Genomic DNA, 17,724 nt, shown 5'->3' with positions numbered 1-17,724 from the left:
TTACATCCTGATAAAAGGGAGTATAGACACGGAGGAAATATCACTAATCAACATGTATGCACCAAATGGTATAGCATCCAAATTTCTAATGGAGAAACAAAATGGATAGTAAAACTATACTAGTGGGAGATCTGAACCTACCACTATCAAACTTAGACAAATCAAATCCAAAAATAAGTAAGAAAGAGGCAAAAGAGGTGAATGAAATCTTAGCAAAATCAGAGTTAATAGATATGTGGAGGAAAATAAACAGGGACAAAAAGGTATACTAGCAAAAAGACTCCAGCAAGTCATCAAGAAGGTTATTCATTATGATCATCGTGTCCGGGCCTGGGACTCGATCAGTGACGGAACTGGCCAGAGTCCCTGCCCCGAACCGCGGCCCCAGAGGGGATGGACTCCACCGGGCTCCCTCTGTGCCCTGTCCCGGGCTGCCATGTGCAGCGGTCAGCAGCAGAGGGCGCTCCAGGATAGGCCAAGCTTTTGCTTTGCAGCTGCTTTAGGTTTCCAAGTAACGCAGCAGCCCGCCGGGAAAGGGAAGGTGCGGGGGTGGGAGCGAAGGCCGCCCCGCCGGGCTGCTTGAACATCAATGGACAGCATTAGCCGAGCTTCAGTCCGTGATCACTCGGCAGGGTACACGGGTGCTCAGCGCCCGAGGGACGGCCGGATCTGCACGCTGGGGCTCCCCCTAGCGGCCCGGGAAGCCGTCGCGGGGGGTGGGGTGGGGGCCGGAGGAGAGCCTGTATTCCAGCTTGGAGCTTGGTGAGCGGCCGGCCGCCCCCAGGGCATCCCGGGCCATCCCCGGCCGTCCGCCTTTTGTCCCGGCCCAGGAGGAGAGGGAGGCCGAGGTCGGTCCAGGCCAAGTATTCACGGAGCGCCGAGCAGGGGGAGGGCCTGCCGGGCGCTTCGGGCCACTGAGCAGCAGCAGCACCTAGGAAGCACCTCTGTGCCAGGTAGTGCCCGCGGCTGACTCTCCCGTGGAGGAGTGGGACGGTGCCTCGCCGCCATTCCCCCAAGGAGCTCCTCGGCTTCTCCCCATCCATGGGGCGGCCGGCCAGAGCCCCGCCCCGACGCTGGGGACTGTCTGCCCCTGGATGGCGGCCGCGGGGGGAGGCGATCCGTGGGCTGACCAGAAGCAGCAGCAGCCGCCGAAGCCCGTGCAGTGGAGGAGAAAGGCGGCTCGCCAGGAAGAATTTGGCTCGGGAGGTCCCTCCGACGCCCCCCTCTCCCTCCTCCCAGGGCCTCCCTCCGTGTTTTGCAGCAGAAATACGTGGGCTCTCCTGGTGGTGGAAGCCCTCCCCTTCCCTCTTGAAATCAGTGCTGCGGATGGGTTCCAAAGCAAAGAAAAAGAGCGGCAAAGCCTGGGCCATGGGCTGAAGGGACTCACCAGGAGGAAGGGCCTGAGGCCACATTGGAATCCGGGACCTCCCATCCACTGAGCCCCGCAGTGTTTGACTATAGAAGAAAAAATGACACGTGGGGATCCACATGGGGGACCCACTCAAGTGGGCCGGTGGGCTCCACATTCTAGAAATCCCCAGACTCCCAGGCGGAGCCCTTGGGCCCTCGCTCCTTGGCCACCTTTCCCTTGTGGGGTGCATTGGGTACAAGAAGCCTCTCAAGGCCAGCCGCCCTTTCTCTGCTACATTTTCTCCATTTCTTTCAGCAGCCACTCCAAGAACCCCCCAGCAAGTCAGATTCTGCTCTGTAGCTGCCAAAATTTCCCAGCTGTCTATGCTCGATCCCTGAAGCTGGCCCCCCAGTCCCAACTCTCCCAGAAGGCAGCTCCCTTCTTCCTAAGGGCCCGGAGAAAGGCCTCCTTTGGGGAACCACATCAGGCTGAAACAAGCTGTAAAGGCCTACTGGAGGCCAAAGGGATCAGGGGCATCACTGAGGGCTCTTTCACTCTGGCACAGAATCGTTAGTCCCTGTAACCAGCCACATGGAACAGTAGATAAGGGAGAAGCCAGAGTAAGCCCTGGAGAAGGGGCTCTGCGGATGGTGTTGGGTCAGGGGGCATCCTGGTGGCCTGAGAGAGCCCCAAGTTCGAATGCTGGCCCTGGTACTCCTGCCGGATGTTTCTGTGTGATGCGGGGCCAGTACTGGGAAATGAGAAGTAACCTTTGTGCCCCCCACCTTCTGGGTTCTTCTGAGGAAAGAAATGAGGAGCCTTAGAGGCCTCTGGGAGAACAGAGAAGCCTGGGCCCCACCCCCACCCTGCCTGCCAGGGACAGATGAAGACATGGCCACACAGGACCTCTTAAAAAAGGATTTTGCTTTAATCAGTTTCACAATTCATTCGAGATCTGCAGTGGAGGTGGATGGTTGCTGGTCGGCTCCACCAGGCCCCGCCAGGGATCTTCTCCCCTCTGAAAGGGGCCTCAAAGCACTCTGGGGCTCAGCCGAAGGAGGAAGTGCCGGCCTACACGGGGCCGCAGATGGAGGTGCCTGCCTTCCCCGCCCCAGAGCCATCGAGGCTTCCAGTCATGTCTGCTCTGGGCGTCCCACTTCATCTCCCCTGCCCGAAGCAGCCCTTCTTCAACCTTGGTCATGGAACTGAGTGGCGCACCCAAGGGGGAGAGGTGGGGTCTGGGGGAGCTCCGGCCTTTGGGGGGGCCACACTGGAATGAGGGCCTGGCCCAGGTGGGGCTCCACACCCTCTCAGGCCTTGCTTTATGCATCTGGAAAATGGGGAAAGCCACACAGCAGCCGCCTGGCAGGGCTGTTTCTGGGAAAATGCTGGTAAATTCCCGGCTAGCACAGCCTCAACAAGGAGGGGAATCTTCTTGGGGCCAGAAGACATCTGGCTGGGGACGGGCAACTCCCTCTCTGCCGAGGCCCCTGCGGGCTCCCCCTGCAGAAAAGCTCGGATCCCATTTCAGCAGGCCAGTCAGTGGACCCTCTGCAGCCTCCCACAATCCCCGTGAGGCCAGGGGCTCTGGGGGAGGACAGAATGCAGGCCTCCCACGGAGAGCTGGAGCTCACACACATCACAAAGAGCAAACCCCGACAGCCTGGGATCCCAGCACCCCCAAGGGGAGGCCCTCAGGGCGAGGAGCAGGATCTGGGGCGAAGGGAAGGGAAAGGCTGCCTCCGGCCAAGGTCAGGGCCAGGAGTCGGCCAGGGGGTCCTTCCTGATGGCCAGGGAGCTGGGGATGGCGGGGCGTCTGTCCCTGACAGGAGCATCAGCTTCACCACTGGAGTCTGTCTCCGGCCTCCTGGCCAGGGAGGTGGGGCTCAGCCTGTGGAGGAGTCAGCCCTAGAGCAGGTGAAACTGGGGAAGTTGGAGAGGCCCTACCAAGGCGCCGGTGGTGAGCCTCGAAGGTACCATCAGGACTCCCCAGCACAAGACCAGGCTGGGGCCTTCCCTGCCCTTCCACGCCGTCACTCCTCTTTTCAGGTGGGGATGGGGTAGAAGGGACCGGATGTGCCCTGGGCCTCCACAGGAGCCCCCCCACCCCCAGGGGGGCCAAGGCTCTTACTCGAATCTCTGGGCCTCATGCGGACCCGGGGCTCGGTCAGTGCTGGTTTCTCTTGGCTGCTGGGCGGGCCTTGGTCGTGATCCTTTTCCCTTCAAACAGTGCAAACAGACAGAGCTCTCTGGTCAGCTTAGCTGGCCCAGGATGGACTGGGCAGAGACCCTCACCCCTACAGGCTGTGAGAGGAAGATGGTCGCCGTGGCCCCTGAGGGAGGCCTGAACCAGCACCTGCCTCTGCTCCCTCCCCGACCTCGTTGGCCTGGGCCTGCCGGCCTCGCCTCCCCTCTGGTCCACACCAACAACCGTGATGCTTCTGCTTCCAGCCACTGCCCCGATGACCGTGCTGCCCCCTCTGTGGGGCCCACTATGAGCCTCCGACCCTAGGCGTTCTGAAGGGATGCTCCACTCACTGGAAATCCAGGAGCAAAAGCAGGGACGCCAAGAGGAGCCACCAAACCCATGTCGTGCCACACTATCCCTGCTTCCTGTTTGGGGACAGGATGACTAGACCAGAGAGAGGCTGCATCTCCTGCCCGATCTCAGTGAAGTCAAAGGCCTTGTGGGCAGAGCGTGCGCCAGATGAAGGCTCACCGCCTCGGGCAGGAGGTGGTCTCAAGGGGAGGCCTCACATTTCCTACCTGTCTTAAACCGAGGCAGAGCCCAGACCTGGTTCACCCTGCGCCTGACCTCAACTGACCACTGGACCAGAGACCATCTAGTCGAAAGGCCAGAATGTTTGGCCACAGAAATGTCATACTTGGTTACCCCAAATCGCCTTTCCCAGGATGGAGAGAGGGAGCCTGGAAGGCAATTACAGTCCTTCTGCCCAGGACCTGGGTATTTGGGGCCTCTGGGTGCCAGGGAAGAAGGCAATGAGGTCTGGAAGGCCCGGTGGCCCTGGGCCCCATTCAGGGCGCCAGCTGTGAGAGAGCCCCGGGGCTGGAAAGTGACATGGGAAGAATGACCAGAGTGAAAGGTCCTGAGGCCACGGATGTCCCAGCGTGATGGCAGGGATCGGCTGAGAGGCTGCGTGCCAAGGGCTTTCCCACAGACTGTCACCCCAGGGCAATGCGGGAGGTGGGGGGAGGCCACCCCCCCCCCCAGCCAGGTGCTTTAGAGCGAGCCTGGAAGACCCAGTTCTTTTTGCCTGACGTTCCGCTGGATGCTCTCCCTCTAGCTGCGTCCATGCCAAGGGCAGAGCAGGGCAGCCACAAGGCAGCAAGAGGGAGGCCGGGCAGGAGGCCCCCAGCACTTACTCTTCTTCCCGAACGGCTTCTTCTTCTTCCTCATGACTTCCTTGGTCTGCTGGGGGGTTGTGGACTCTGTAAGCAAAAGACACGAAGGGGCGCTGGGGGGGCTCCGAGCCAGCCCACCGGCCGTCAGGAAGGCGTGTGGAGAGAGCCAGCCAGCAAGCCGCCCAATCCCGGGCAAAGGGCCGGCGCTCCGGGAGGGCTCTCCCTGGCTGGCGCTGACTGAAGTACCCTCTTGTGACAGAGGAGGAAACCGAGGGCAAAGACGGGCTCCATCCCCCGAGGAGTCCCCCCGGGGGCCCGCATGCTCCCCATGCTCATGCCTGGGGCCGAGGGCGCAGGGGGAAGAGAGCTCACCCTCGCGGCCCACCCTGGAAGAGAAGCCTGTGTGGCGGCGCCAAGGGGACAGACCTGCAGCCACCGGGGGCTGAAGCTGGTAGCCGATCAGCTCGCACCAGCCCACGGCATAGATGTCGGGTGACTCACAGTCGACCCACTGGTCGTACTCGCTGTCCCAGCCGTCGAAGTGGATGCTGAGCAGCCGCTGCACCACCCTCTTGACGGTGGCCACGCAGATGAGGCGCGGCTCCATCAGGTCCACGGCCTCCAGCTTCATGCCCACCTTGAAGCCGTGGTTGGGGCAGTCCTGGGGGCCGAGGAGGCGGGGCTGGCTGGGGGCCCGGGCCGCGCCGCCCCCTCGCCCCCCGGCCCGCCCAAACCCCGGCCCTCTTCACCATGTTGAAGAGCCGCGCCGGAGCGGCCCTGGAATCCGTGTCCTCGAGGTACGAGGCCCAGTCGAAGGTCTTGGCGTCGTACCCTGGACGGAAGGGGGAGCCGGGCGGGGGTCAGGGGGGCCCGGGGCGGCGCGGGCCTCCTCCGCCCGCCCCGCCCCCGCCCCCGGCCCCACCTTTGGGAGGCGTCAGCTCGATGGAGTTCTTCTGGCAGAAGGTGGCCGGGAAGATGGCGTGGGACGAGGCGTGGTAACAGAACCAGTCCGAGCCGTCCGCAGACGCCGAGCCGTCGATGCAGATCATCAGGTAGCCGTCCAGGAGAACCTGCGGGGGGGAGGGGCCGAGGGAGGTGCACCTGAGGAGGGCTGGCAGAGCAGAGGCCGGAGCGTCCCCCGGGACACCCTCCGGACGGCCCCCAGAAGCCCGAGCGGCGGCTCACCTTGCACACGGTGGCCACACAGATGTTGCCCAGGTTCAGCGGGTCGATGGCCTCCAGCTTCATCCCCTCTTCAAACCAGCCGCCCTCGGTGTAGACGGCTCGCACCTGGCGGGAGAGCGAAGGCCGGGAGTGGCGGGCGGCCGCCCCGGCGGCCCCCTGGAGGAGGCGGCGGCGTCCCGGCGCGCCCGGCTCACCTTCTTGAAGAGGTAGGAGACGGCGTCGCAGTAGATCTTCCGGAAGGTGGGGTGGCTGCTCACTTCCCCTCGCCGCTCTGCCGGGAGACACGCGGAGTCAGGGCCGGCCCTGGGCCCCCGCGGCCGGCCCGAGACCCCGGGGGCGGCCCTCACCCGGCTTCTTGATGCCGTGGCCGACGCGGCGGGACCAGCCCACGGGGTGGATGAGGGGGCTCCACATGTGGCACCAGAAGTCGTCGTCGCCGTCGCCGTCCTCGTAGAGCAGCCGCAGCCGCCCCCCGATCACCGTGTCCACCACGGCCATGCGCGTCCTGGACACGCACGCCTTGTCCACCACCTCCACGCGCATGCCCTGACGGAAGGGGTACTTCATGCTCTCCGCCATCTGTGGGGACGGAGGCCGCGAGGACTCAGGCCGGCCGCCCCGGGACAGGAACCCGCCTCGTGGCCGCTTCTTCCTCGGGGGTCCCCGCCAGCCACCAGCCCGCCTACCCAATTCTCTGCCTGGCCCCGCGGGGAGAGTCGCGAGCCGGGCGTCAGAGGACCCAAATTCGAATTTGGCCACAGAGACTGTGACCCTGGGCAAGTCCCTTCCCCTCCGCCTGACTCAGTTTCCTCCTCCATAAGATTGGACTGATGGCGGCTCCCTGGGTTACGGTGGGGGTGCAAAGCCTCGTGTCACTGTCCAGGGATCCCCACCTCCCTGGGCTGGCTGCCAAAGGGAAAAAGTGCCGAGGACTCTGGGGGCCGCCGTCCTCCCATTTTACAGATAAGCAGGCGGGCAGAGGGGAAGCGGCCCGCCTGGAGTCCCAGAGCTGCCTCCCGGGCCGGGCCTCCAGGAGGCCCTCCGAGCCTCGGCTTTCTCGGGGCTGCGTCTCCCCCCCTCATCCCTGAAAGTGAGCAGCAGGAGCCGGCCCGAAGGCCCAGGATGCTCGGGAGATGTCCCCGCTCGGGCCAGCAGAGGCAGCGGGGCAGGCCGGGAGCCAGGGAGAGGCCTGGCCTCGGGCCGCCCTCGGGGAGAGCCTCCCCCAAACACAGATGTCTCAGTGCTCCCAAGGACAGAGGCCGCGGGGCGGGGCGGGGGAGCCCCAGAGCCTCCTGAGTGAGGCCAGCTCCCCAGAGCCCCCCCCACCGAGGGCAGGCGCAGCTCTGGGATGCCCAAGGACTCCCCCCCAACCTCCTGCGGCTCCTCAGCCAGGGCCACCCTCTCTCCTGCTTCCTCCTCCCCACCCGCTGGCGCCAGGCGGCCTCACCTTGATGTGGAAGTCCACCGGGAGGGTCCTGGCCCCCACCAGCCGCTTCATGAGGTAGCTCCTCCAGTCGGTGAACTTGGCGTGAATGGCTGCGGAGAGCGCGGAAGGGAGTGAGCCCCGGCCCCACCCTGATGGCCCCCCCCACGGCCCTGATGCCCCCCCCGCCCTGATGGCCCCGCCCCCTGCCCCCCACCCTGATGGCCCCCCCATGGCCCCAGGCCCCGCCCCCTGCCCCTGCCCTGATGGCCCCGGGCCCCGCCCCCTGCCCCCCACCCTGATGGCCCCCCCCCGATGGCCCCGCACCCCCTCCCCACCGTGATGGCCCCGGGCCCTGCCCCCTGCCCCCCGCCCTGATGGCCCCCCCATGGCCCCAGGCCCCGCCCCCCGCCCCCCTGCCCTGATGCCCCCCCCTCACTCTGTGGCGGGACCAGGATCTTGCTGTTGATGGCGCACCAGCCGATGGGGTGCACGTCCACGGTGCCCAGATTGCACCAGAAGTCGTGGCTGGAGTCGCTCTCGAAGCCCTCGTAGCGGAGGAGCACGCGGTAGCCTGGAGGGGCGGCGGCACGTGGAGGGGCCTGCGGAAGCCCGGGCAGCCCCCGGGCCCCCCCCGCCCCCCGGCTCCGGTCACTCTGCGTCCGGCCTGCGGCCAGCCCCGCGCCCGGGCTGAGCCCGGCCTTACCGGCCGTCTGCATGACGGAGGCGATCCAGTACACGCGGCTGGGCAGGACGGCGTCGCTGTTCAGGACCTCCACCTTCATGCCCTTCACCACGTCGTCCCACTGGTCGAAGAGCGGCACCTGCGGCAGGACGGCCAGAAGCCCTGAGCCGGGCCGGGCCCCGCCCAAGGGGAGGGAGCGTCGCTGGGCTCCTGCCCGGGGGTCTGCCCCGACTGCCTCCTCCCTACTCGGCCTCCCAAGAGGCTAAAGAGCAGCAAGGCCAAGGATTTGCAGTCTGAGGTTTGGGTTCGAATCCTGCTGGGCACATCCAACCTCCCCTTTAAAACAAAGCTTTGTAGGGAGCCTGGGGGGGGGCCTCTGCGCAGGGACTGGACGGGACCTTCCTTTTAACAAGCCAGAGAGCCCTTCCCAAGGCCGGCCAGTCTGGGCAGCCCTGGCCCCAGGCCACGCACCAGCAGGGAGGCCATAAGCTGGGCAGACAACCTCGGGCTCGCCCCGTCCGAGGCCACCCCCCGCCCAGGCTCCAGCCAAGACCACGGCCTGCCCGCTCGGGGCCTGAGAGATGAGGGAGGAGCACAGAGCCTCCCCATGGAGATGTGGGGACCCGGCAGGCGCCGAGTTCTAATCCTGCCAGGGAGAAGGGCCTTACGTGCTTGAAGCAGCTGACGGGGGCCGCCTTGTAATTGTGCTCCTTCAGGAATTTGCCCCAGTCGAAGCCCAGGACCAGAGCTGCAAAGACACGGCGGGGGGGGGGGGGGGGGGGCTGATGATGCTCTGGTGGCGGCGGGGGGGCCCTCTCACCCGGCCCAGCTCCCGACACCCGCCGGGAGGTCCGAGGCCCTCCCTGCTCTCCCCAGCAGGGAGCCAGGCTGGAGCCAAGCACTGGGCTTTGGATACCAATCGCCCAATCAGCCACGCCGGGGTTCCGGGGGCTGCTCTGGCTCAGCCCGAGGGGCCTCGGCGATCCCAGCGCCCAGAGTGTGCCATGATGGGAGATCAGGGAGGGCTCCTCAGAGGAGGGGGCAGACTGAGAAGGAAAAGAAGGGGGGCCCCTGGGCCTTGCTGGATTCAGAGAGGAGACGGCGGAAATGGGAGTGGGTGGGCAGGTCATTTCCTGGGTGGGGGCTTCCCGAGGGGAGCCCAGAGGGAGGAAGGGGCCAGGCCAGATCTCCAAGGCAGTGGGGCCAAGACCGTGTCTGGACGCCGAGAGTTCAGAGTTGGGGGTCCAGCCCCCCCCCCCCCCCGGACCCTCTGGGGCCCTGTTTGCTTCTCTGGAAAATGGGGTGGTTGGCCTCCAGGGCGAGTGTCCTGGCCCCCCTTGGAATGACTTTCTTGGGGAGAAGAGAGTGGGGGGCGCGGCTGGGGCCGGGGGAGCTCCAGGAATGAGGGAGTCAGGGAGGCTGGAGAGGCAGCTTGGGGGGAGAGCAGGAGCGAAAAAGGGGCCGCCCGTTCTCTCCGCAGGAGGAGGGGCCCAGCCTGAGGGGCCTGAGCTCACCGTCCTGCCCAGTCGGGGTCCCGTCTGCCAGCTGCCCGGTGCCCTGCGAGTGCAGGAAGGCGCCGATCTTGGCAGACCAGGCGGCTTTGTGCAGGACTTTGGCCTTCTTGGTGGGCGGCTTCCCCTGGGGGAGGGTAGAGAAAGCAGAGATGGGGGTGTGGGCGAGCCCCAGAGACACACCAGCACCGACGGGGGCTCGTGTACCCCGGGGGGGGGGGGGAGCTGGCCAAACGGGAGAACCGAGGCAGGAGAGCCTGGCGGACGGGGGAGACTGCGGTCTTGGGCGACCAGGAGCCCCAAAGCCTCCAAGATCTGGGCTCGAACTCTCTGCCGCTTCCCTGGGCCTCAGCATCCCTTTCTGAAAGAGGCTCCTTTGTGGGCGCCACAGTTGGGCAGGGACGGAGGCGCCCACCCCAGGAGCTGCGGGCCGGCCGGCCCAGCAGGGGCGCCTCACCTGCAGCCGGGCCAGGATGCTGGCTTTCTTGGAGTTGGAGGAGTAGCTCCTGGAGCAGGACACGCTACAGAAGCGCTTGGTCTTGGAGAAGAAGGCCTCCCGCGTGCCCACGATGCCACACATCTCGCAGACGGCTGCAGAGGGGGCAGAGAACGTGACCCCCGACTCCTCTGGGACCGGCCCAGCGAGGCGCCCCCGGGAGACGGAGCCGAAGAGACGGCCTGGCCACGGCGGGATCCCCAGGTCGGGGAGGCCACCGATCCCTGCAGGGCTTTGGAAAGAGCCGGGCCGCAGGGCAGGACGTGGGGCCGAGCCTGGGGCCCTGGGAGGACCTGGGAGGTCCAGGCCAGCCGCCGCAGCCTCGGAAGGGACATTCGAGGACCCCGAGCCGGGCAGCTCAGCTTCTGGGGAGCCCCGAGGCTTGTGACTGGACTCGGGAAGGCTGGGAACAGCCTAGGCCTGGGAAAGCACCTGGCTCGGAGCCGCTGCCATCTTGGGAACGCGTGGCGGTGGGGCTGGGCATCGGCACGGGCGACGTGGGGAGCTCCCCGGCCTCCCGGTCGTGCAGCTCATTCTCGTTGTCACTGGACTCCTCCAGGTAGGAGCTGCTCTCGCTGCCCAGGCTGCTGTTGTACCCTTGGAAACTCTCGTAGCCTTCAAAGAGTTCCAGGTCCTCCTCCTCCTCCTCCTCTTCCTCCTCCTCGTCTTCCTCCTCCTCCTCCTCCTCCTCCTCCTCCATCATCCTCTCTGAGGAGGGCGGCTCCTGATGGGAAACAGCAGACAGTGAGGCGGGCCTGCGCTGCACCCCGTGAGGGCCGGGGAGCTGGGGTCGATCACATGGGCTCGGCCCCCACCGCCCGGGGCTTCTGTCTGACCGGAGAGGGTGCCCGCTGCAAGCAGGGCCTCGAGGGGGCAGCTGCGGGGTGGGAAAACAAAGGGCGCCGAGAAACCCTGAGGCCTCTCTGCAAGGGACCAGAGAGGTGCCCGGGCCTGGACACCAGAAGGCCTGGCTTGGAATCCTGGCAGTGTGGCCCTGGGCAAGTCACTGAACCCCCAGGGCCCCCTTGCCAGTCTTCTGCCTTCCGCCTCCAGGGATGCCCAGAGCCCACAATCCTCCCCTTCCTGCCCCTGTGGCCAGGGCCATGTGCGCACGAGCAGCCAGGGGTCCCGGAGGCCATGGGGGGTGGGGCGGGGAGGCACGTGTTAAACCCTTAAGGTGCCACCTTGGCCAAGTCAACTGCACTCTCGCCGGGTGCGCCCTTGGGGGCTTCCCTACCAGCCCGTGGAGGGTTCCTCTTCGCCCCAAACCCCAGAGGCAGATTCCTTGCTCCAGGGCCTGGGGACCCCGGCATGTCTCCTGACTCTCTGGGCCTCAGTTTCCCCGTCTGTGAAAGCGAGGGGCTCGGGACTAGGTCGCCAAGGTTCATGCCAGGGGCCTGTTGCAGAGGCGCACGGGGCTCCGGTCTGCTTCTGCGCCTGCGCGGACCTCAGTTTACCTTCCCCTTACAGGGGATTAAGCGCTCCCCATCCCCGTCGCTCACCCGGCCGCAGGGGGTGCTTGGGGCCCCCATCGGTCCAAGCTTACCTCGAGGCCCCGCTCCATGAGGCCGCCCAGGCAGCGAAGCCTGAAGCAGAAACCCTCACAGTAAGCCCGCCGCCTCCATGGCCGCCGCGCCTTCCGTCCGCGAACCAATAGGTCGTCGTTCCGCAGAGCTCGGCCAATCCGAGACGAGAGAAGCAGGAAGACCCGCCCACATCCTGGCACGTGTGTATGGAGTCCCCTATACCTCATGGGAGTTGTAGTCCTGGAACTGATAAGAGGCGGGCAGAACGGAAAGCCCCGGGAAACAGGCTGGAAAAGCTTCCCTGGCTCCCAGAGACCTCCAAGAACTCGGAGGCTGTGGAAGCCGGTCACCATGTTAGACAGAAGGGGAAAAGAGGAAGGGGGACTAGAGCTAAAACTAGAAAAGATCTCAAAAGCCAGCCCTCTCATTATATACAGAAAGGGAAACCAAGGCCCAGGCTTTTCCATTTTATAGAAGGGGAAACTAAGGCCAAGGGAAAGGAAGGGACTTGCCTACGACCACATGAGTAGTAAAATCAGAGCCTAGATTTGAAGCCAAATTCCTGACTCAACATCAATTCACAGAATTACAGATTATGGATTCTCTTCAGATTAAAGAATTACTGATTGCAGTTGCAAAGGTCCTTAGACTCCATCACATATACCCTCCTCTGTTTTTTACAGAGGAGGAAGCTGAGGCCCAGGATGCACAAGGGACTTCTCCAAGAACTTGCAACTAATACATTGTGGAGTAGAAAATCAGGGGCAGGTCCTCCCACTGCAAGTCTAGTGCTCTCTGCTGAATAGATTAGAGAGAGGCCCCCTCCACCAGTGTTATCCCCAGAAAATGACCTCTTTAGTGATTGTGTATTTGCAGGGCTTTGCCCAGAGTATGTAATTGCTCATCTGGTTTCTGCTCCTGCCCCCTCTCATTCACTTCCCATTGGCGATCTCCATCTTCTCTGCAGTTTACAGTACTCTGAGAGTTATCTGTGGCAATGTGAGGTTAATGGATTGGTCTAGACCCATCCAGCCTGTTCAAGGCAGAAATAGGCTTTAAACTGGGGCCATCTTGACTGTCAGGCCTCTTCTCTGTCCACTAAGCCTTGATGCATTTCATCATTTGCCCTAACTATTCTACTACTGTGGAGGATAAGCCCCTCCTCCCATCATTCTTCAGGCTCCCTACTTTGGAGCCCTCCTGGACTCTTCACTCTTACCAACTTTCCCCTAGCTATTGCCAAGGCCTGGAGAAGTCACCCTGGCAGCATCTCTTGTGATTTTCATCTTGTTGATTTCCTCTCTTGTCCTTTTCGCCTCTGAGCTTCTCTTGTAGATTTTTGCAACAGCACCTAGGTTTCCTTTCTATGCATTTTTCTGATTTCACCTTTGTAACCTTGTCTCTTAAACCTGTTCATCACTAGCTTCTTGTCCATTTCACCTTTGCAACACCTGCTGGTTTTCACCTCTCCTGCATTTCTTGTTCATTTCAGCTTGACCATCTCTTGTGAATTTCACCTCTTGCCCTTTTCACCTCTGAGCTTCTCTTGAGTTCACTTTGCAACATTTCTTGTTGATTTCACCTTGACCATCTCCATTGATTTCATCTCCTCATCATCTCTGTAGTAGGCCCCTTTCCTTCTCTGATACTATCCCCATCACCTCACAGCTGGCTTGTTTAACTAGTTTGTTGGGGCTGTTGCCATTCTCTCCCCAATCTGATCCATCCTCAATTCAGCCTCAATTCAGTGATTTTCCTAAAGGCCAGGTCTAACTAAGTCACTTCTCTACTGCCTCTAAACTCAAATACAAAATCCTTTTCTTGGTATTCAAAGCCCTTGAATTTCTTTAATCCACTGGTACTGGCCTCTTTGCTGTTCCTCTCACAAGACACTCCATCTTCCAACTCTCTGTTTTTGCTGGCTATCTTCCATGCCTGGGACTCTCTCCCTCCTCCTACTCTGTCTCCTTGGCTTCCCAGCTAAAATCCCATCTTTCCCAAGAAGTCTTTCCTTACTCCCCTTCCTTATAGTTCTAAACCTCTGTTGATGATCTCTGGTTTATCCTATCTATAACATTTTGTTTATAATTATTTGTATGTTCTCATCCCTATCATATAAACTGCTCAGGGGCAGGGACTGTTTTTAATCTTTCTTTGTATATCTAGCATTTAAAACTGTGTCTGGTACATGATGGGCACTTAATATATGTTGCTGACCTGACTTTAAAATATTCTGTTGGTCTCCAGGTGAGCTCCTCCTGGCCAGATACAGAAAGAGCCCAGGGACATCCTGTGCTGCCTGCTCTGTCCTGGGCATCACAAAAATTGATCCTAGAAACAAAGATTTAAAGTTGAAGGGGCAAGAGAAACCACGGAATCCAACATCCTCTTTATACAAGTGAGGAAACTGATGTAGTCACTTGCCCAACATCACACATCTAACAAGTGTCAAAGATGGAATTTGAAACCATGTTTTCCTGACATTAAATCCCAGTGCCCAGTCCACCATTGCCAAGTGGCCTCATGGGTCTGAGTATATTGCTTGGCTTTAAGGAATTCAAAAACAAAACAAGGGAGAAGGGCATTCTGGGCACAAACATGAGCTTGAGCAAAAGCCAAGAGGCAAGAACACACAGGGAAAACTGTTTTCCCAGCAGATTGTATCATCCAGATTGGTAAGAACACAGGAAAAATAAGTGGAGAAGTATGAGAAAAGACTAGAAATGTAGGGGGGGGGGGGCACATTATAGAATCCTAGAATTTGGACCTTGAAAGGCCAAACTATCTTCTTCAAAGTGTCAACTAGAAAAAAACACAGAACTATTAAATAGTCAAAATCACTCTTTAATCAAGGGAAAAGGGGTTAGCGCTGCTACTACGACAACAGAGCTGATTTCCAAGACTGCACCGGAGTCAAGACGCTCTGGTCACCAGCCCCTGGGAGTGCCACCAACTCAGGATGGACTCCGAGGAACAAAAGAACTTAGGGAACCTATATACCACTCTAGATGACCTGGGGGCTTTAGGATTAGAGGGACAGTTGATTGACTTTACAATGGTGAGAAAGGAAAATGAGAAGTTCCGGACAGGAATAATAGTGAAGGGCTGGGGCCCCACAATGGACACAAAAGGGAAAGACTCAGCCTAGGGCTGGGTCACCTTGGTCATGGACTTTAGCCTAGGGGGAAGAAACCATTGGGACAAAAGGGATGTTCAATATTGGATGGGATTAGCTGTTCCCACCCAAACTACCAGGAAGTTCACTGTCTGGTGAAGAGGGACCTTCCCTCAGGGGGAAACTCTCCTGTGACAAGGTTAAAACCTGGGGTTTCTATACTCAAACTAAATAAACTGGGGATCTCTAGATTTCCATGTTGACACAAGATAACAGAAGACCACCAGACCTTCCCATCCTTCTTGCTGCAGCACCCTAATGGTATTTGCCTTCTGCCCTGCAGGATAACCCTCCTATCCTGAAATTTCTATTCCCCAGTTAGGATAAAAGCCATAATAGCAGGCACCATCTCCCTTTTCTTCTTGTATCCACAATAAATATTTTTCCTTTGCAACCCCCTAATTTTTCAGGGGCTCAAAAGAAGGAAAATGATTTGCTCCAGGTCACTGAGCCTTGTCCCTCTGACTCACCCCAGATCACATGGCTGAGTCCGATCTTGGACTAACCACAGAAGGAGAGAGGGTAAAAAGAGGATGATTTGTTGTGTCACTTCATTGGGGCAAGGTGAGGAAAAGTACATGTGAATGTGGAGAAGGGGATGGGGGGGGTAGACATTTGATGAACCTCACCTGAAATGGGAAAGGAAGGCTGAAAACCCTACCCAGACACAATGCTGATGCTACACCAACTAAAGGGGCACATCCTAAGGAGGGGGAGACTCAGAGAATAACATTGGAGAAGGAACAGCGACAAATGCCTTCATTCCACAGGATGAAGGGAAAGAGAGAGGAAAAGACTTGGATCTAAGCAGGGCATCAGATCGCCTCCTAGAGCCCTGTCTTTTCCTCTCTCTTTCCCTTCGTCCTGTGGAATGAAGGTATTCCCTGTAGTTTGATGACTATTTGATGTAGTCAAAATTATTTATTTTACATTTTGTGACTCTTTCTAAGTCTTGCTTGGTTTTAAAGTCTTTCCCTTCCCAAAGGTCTGACATGTATACTATTCTGTTTGCCTAATTTACTTATAGTTTTCTTTTTTATGTTCAAGTCATTCATCCATTTTGAATTTATCTTGGTGTAGGGTATGAGGTGTTGATCCAAACCTAATCTCTCCCATACTGTCTTTCAATTTTCCCAGCAGTTTTTATTGAATAGTGGGTTTTGGTCCCAAAAGCTGGGATCTTTGGGTTTATCATATACTGTCTTGCTGAGGTCACTGGCTCCAAGTCTATTCCACTCAGCCTCCTTCCTGTCTCTTAGCCAGTACCAAATTGTATTGATGACTGCTGCTTTGTAATATAGTTTGAGATCTGGGACTGCAAGGCCCCCTTCCTTTGTATTTTTTTTTTCATTATTTCCCTGGATATACTTGATCCTTTGTTCTTCCAAATGAACTTTGTTATGGTTTTTTCTAAATCAGTAAAGAAATTTTTTGGAAGTTCAATGGGTATGGCACTAAATAGATAACTAAGTTTGGGTAGGATGGTCATTTTTATTATATTGGCTCATCCTACCCATGAGCAGTTAATGTTTTTCCAATTGCTCAAGTCATAAGGCAATAAAAATATTGATCAGTAAGGGTACATGGAGAACCAAATCAAAAATTAATTGGAAATTAAATAATATGATACTCCAAAATGGGTTAGTTAGAGAACAAATCATAGAAACAATAATTTCATTGAGGAAAATGACAATGGTGAGACATCCTTTCAAACCTTATGGGATGCAGCCAAAGCAGTAATCAGAGGAAAATTCATATCACTGAGTGCATATATTAACAAACTAGGGAGGGCAGAGATCAATGAATTGGAAATGCAAATAAAAAAACTTGAAAGCGAACAAATTAAAAACCCCCAGAAGAAAACCAAATTAGAGATCCTAAAAATTAAGGGAGAAATTAACAAAATCAAAAGTGATAGAACTATTGAACTAATAAATAAGACTAGAAGCTGGTGCTTTGAAAAAACAAACAAAATAGACAAAGTACTGGTCAATCTAACTAAAAAAAGGAAAGAAGAAAAGCAAATTAACAACATCAAAGATGAAAAGGGGTACATCGCGTCCAATGAAGAGGAAATTAAGGCAATCATTAAAAACTATTTTGCCCAATCATATGGCAATAAATATACCATTCTAGGCGATATGGATGAATATTTACAAAAATATAAACTGCCTAGACTAACAGAAGAAGAAATAGAATTCTTAAATAATCCCATATCAGAAAATGAAATCCAACAGGCCATCAAAGAACTCCCTAAGAAAAAATCCCCAGGACCTGAGAGATTCACAAGTGAATTCTATCAAACATTCAAAGAACAGCTAATCCCAATATTATACAAACTATTTGACGGAATAACCAAAGAGGGAGTTCTACCAAATTCCTTTTATGACACAAACATGGTACTGATTCCAAAACCAGGCAGGTCAAAAACAGAGAAAGAAAATTATAGCCAAATCTCCCTAATGAACATAGATGCAAAAATCTTAAATAGGATACTAGCAAAAAAATTCCAGCAAGTGATCAAGAGGATCATTCACTATGATGAAGTAGGATTTATACCAGGAATGCAAAATGGTTCAATATTAGGAAAACCATCCACATAATTGACCATGTTAACAAGCAAATCAACAAAAATCACGATTATTTCAATAGACGCAGAAAAAGCCTTTGATAAAATACAACACCCATTCCTATTAAAAACACTAGAAAGCATAGGAATAGAAGGATAGTTCCTAAAAACAATAAACAGTATATATCTAAAACCATCAAATAATATCATCTGCAATGGGGATAAACTAGATGCATTCCCAATAAGATCAGGAGGGAAACAAGGATGCCCATTATCACCTCTATTATTTAACATTGTACTAGAAACACTAGCAGTAGCAATTAGAGAAGAAAAAGAAATTGAAGGCATCAAAATAGGCAAGGAGGAGACCAAGTTATCACTCTTTGCAGATGATATGATGGTCTACCTAAAGAATCCTAGAGAATCAACCAAAAAGCTAA

At 57.5% G+C, this 17,724-nt stretch overlaps 1 protein-coding gene across 7 annotated transcripts; it reads right to left on the bottom strand.

The window, feature by feature from the left end:
- Nucleotides 1–2,258: 2,258 nt before the first annotated feature.
- L3MBTL2 (L3MBTL histone methyl-lysine binding protein 2) lies at nt 2,259–11,867 on the bottom strand. 7 transcript variants are annotated; one of them, XM_056797405.1, is made up of 17 exons: nt 11,561–11,867; nt 10,447–10,738; nt 9,976–10,109; nt 9,522–9,645; nt 8,676–8,755; nt 8,029–8,146; nt 7,762–7,896; nt 7,347–7,435; nt 6,247–6,478; nt 6,094–6,170; nt 5,900–6,004; nt 5,637–5,784; nt 5,464–5,546; nt 5,141–5,375; nt 4,736–4,801; nt 3,483–3,571; nt 2,259–3,294 (listed from the first exon to the last, which is right to left on the bottom strand). In XM_056797405.1, the coding sequence occupies exons 1-16, from the start codon at nt 11,765–11,767 to the stop codon at nt 3,519–3,521; spliced, it is 2,178 nt and encodes a 725-aa protein (XP_056653383.1). In that variant the 5' UTR covers nt 11,768–11,867; the 3' UTR covers nt 2,259–3,294; nt 3,483–3,518. The 7 variants fall into 7 exon arrangements, with proteins under 7 accessions (XP_056653383.1, XP_056653388.1, XP_056653389.1 ...); XM_056797410.1 differs by having other exon boundaries at nt 2,259–3,259; nt 11,561–11,676; XM_056797411.1 differs by having other exon boundaries at nt 2,259–3,242; nt 11,561–11,668.
- Nucleotides 11,868–17,724: the final 5,857 nt, after the last annotated feature.

Source organism: Monodelphis domestica, chromosome 5 (assembly GCF_027887165.1).
Source record: "Monodelphis domestica isolate mMonDom1 chromosome 5, mMonDom1.pri, whole genome shotgun sequence".
NCBI classification, from domain to species: Eukaryota; Metazoa; Chordata; class Mammalia; order Didelphimorphia; family Didelphidae; genus Monodelphis; species Monodelphis domestica.
This window is presented reverse-complemented; position numbering and strand designations above follow the sequence as displayed.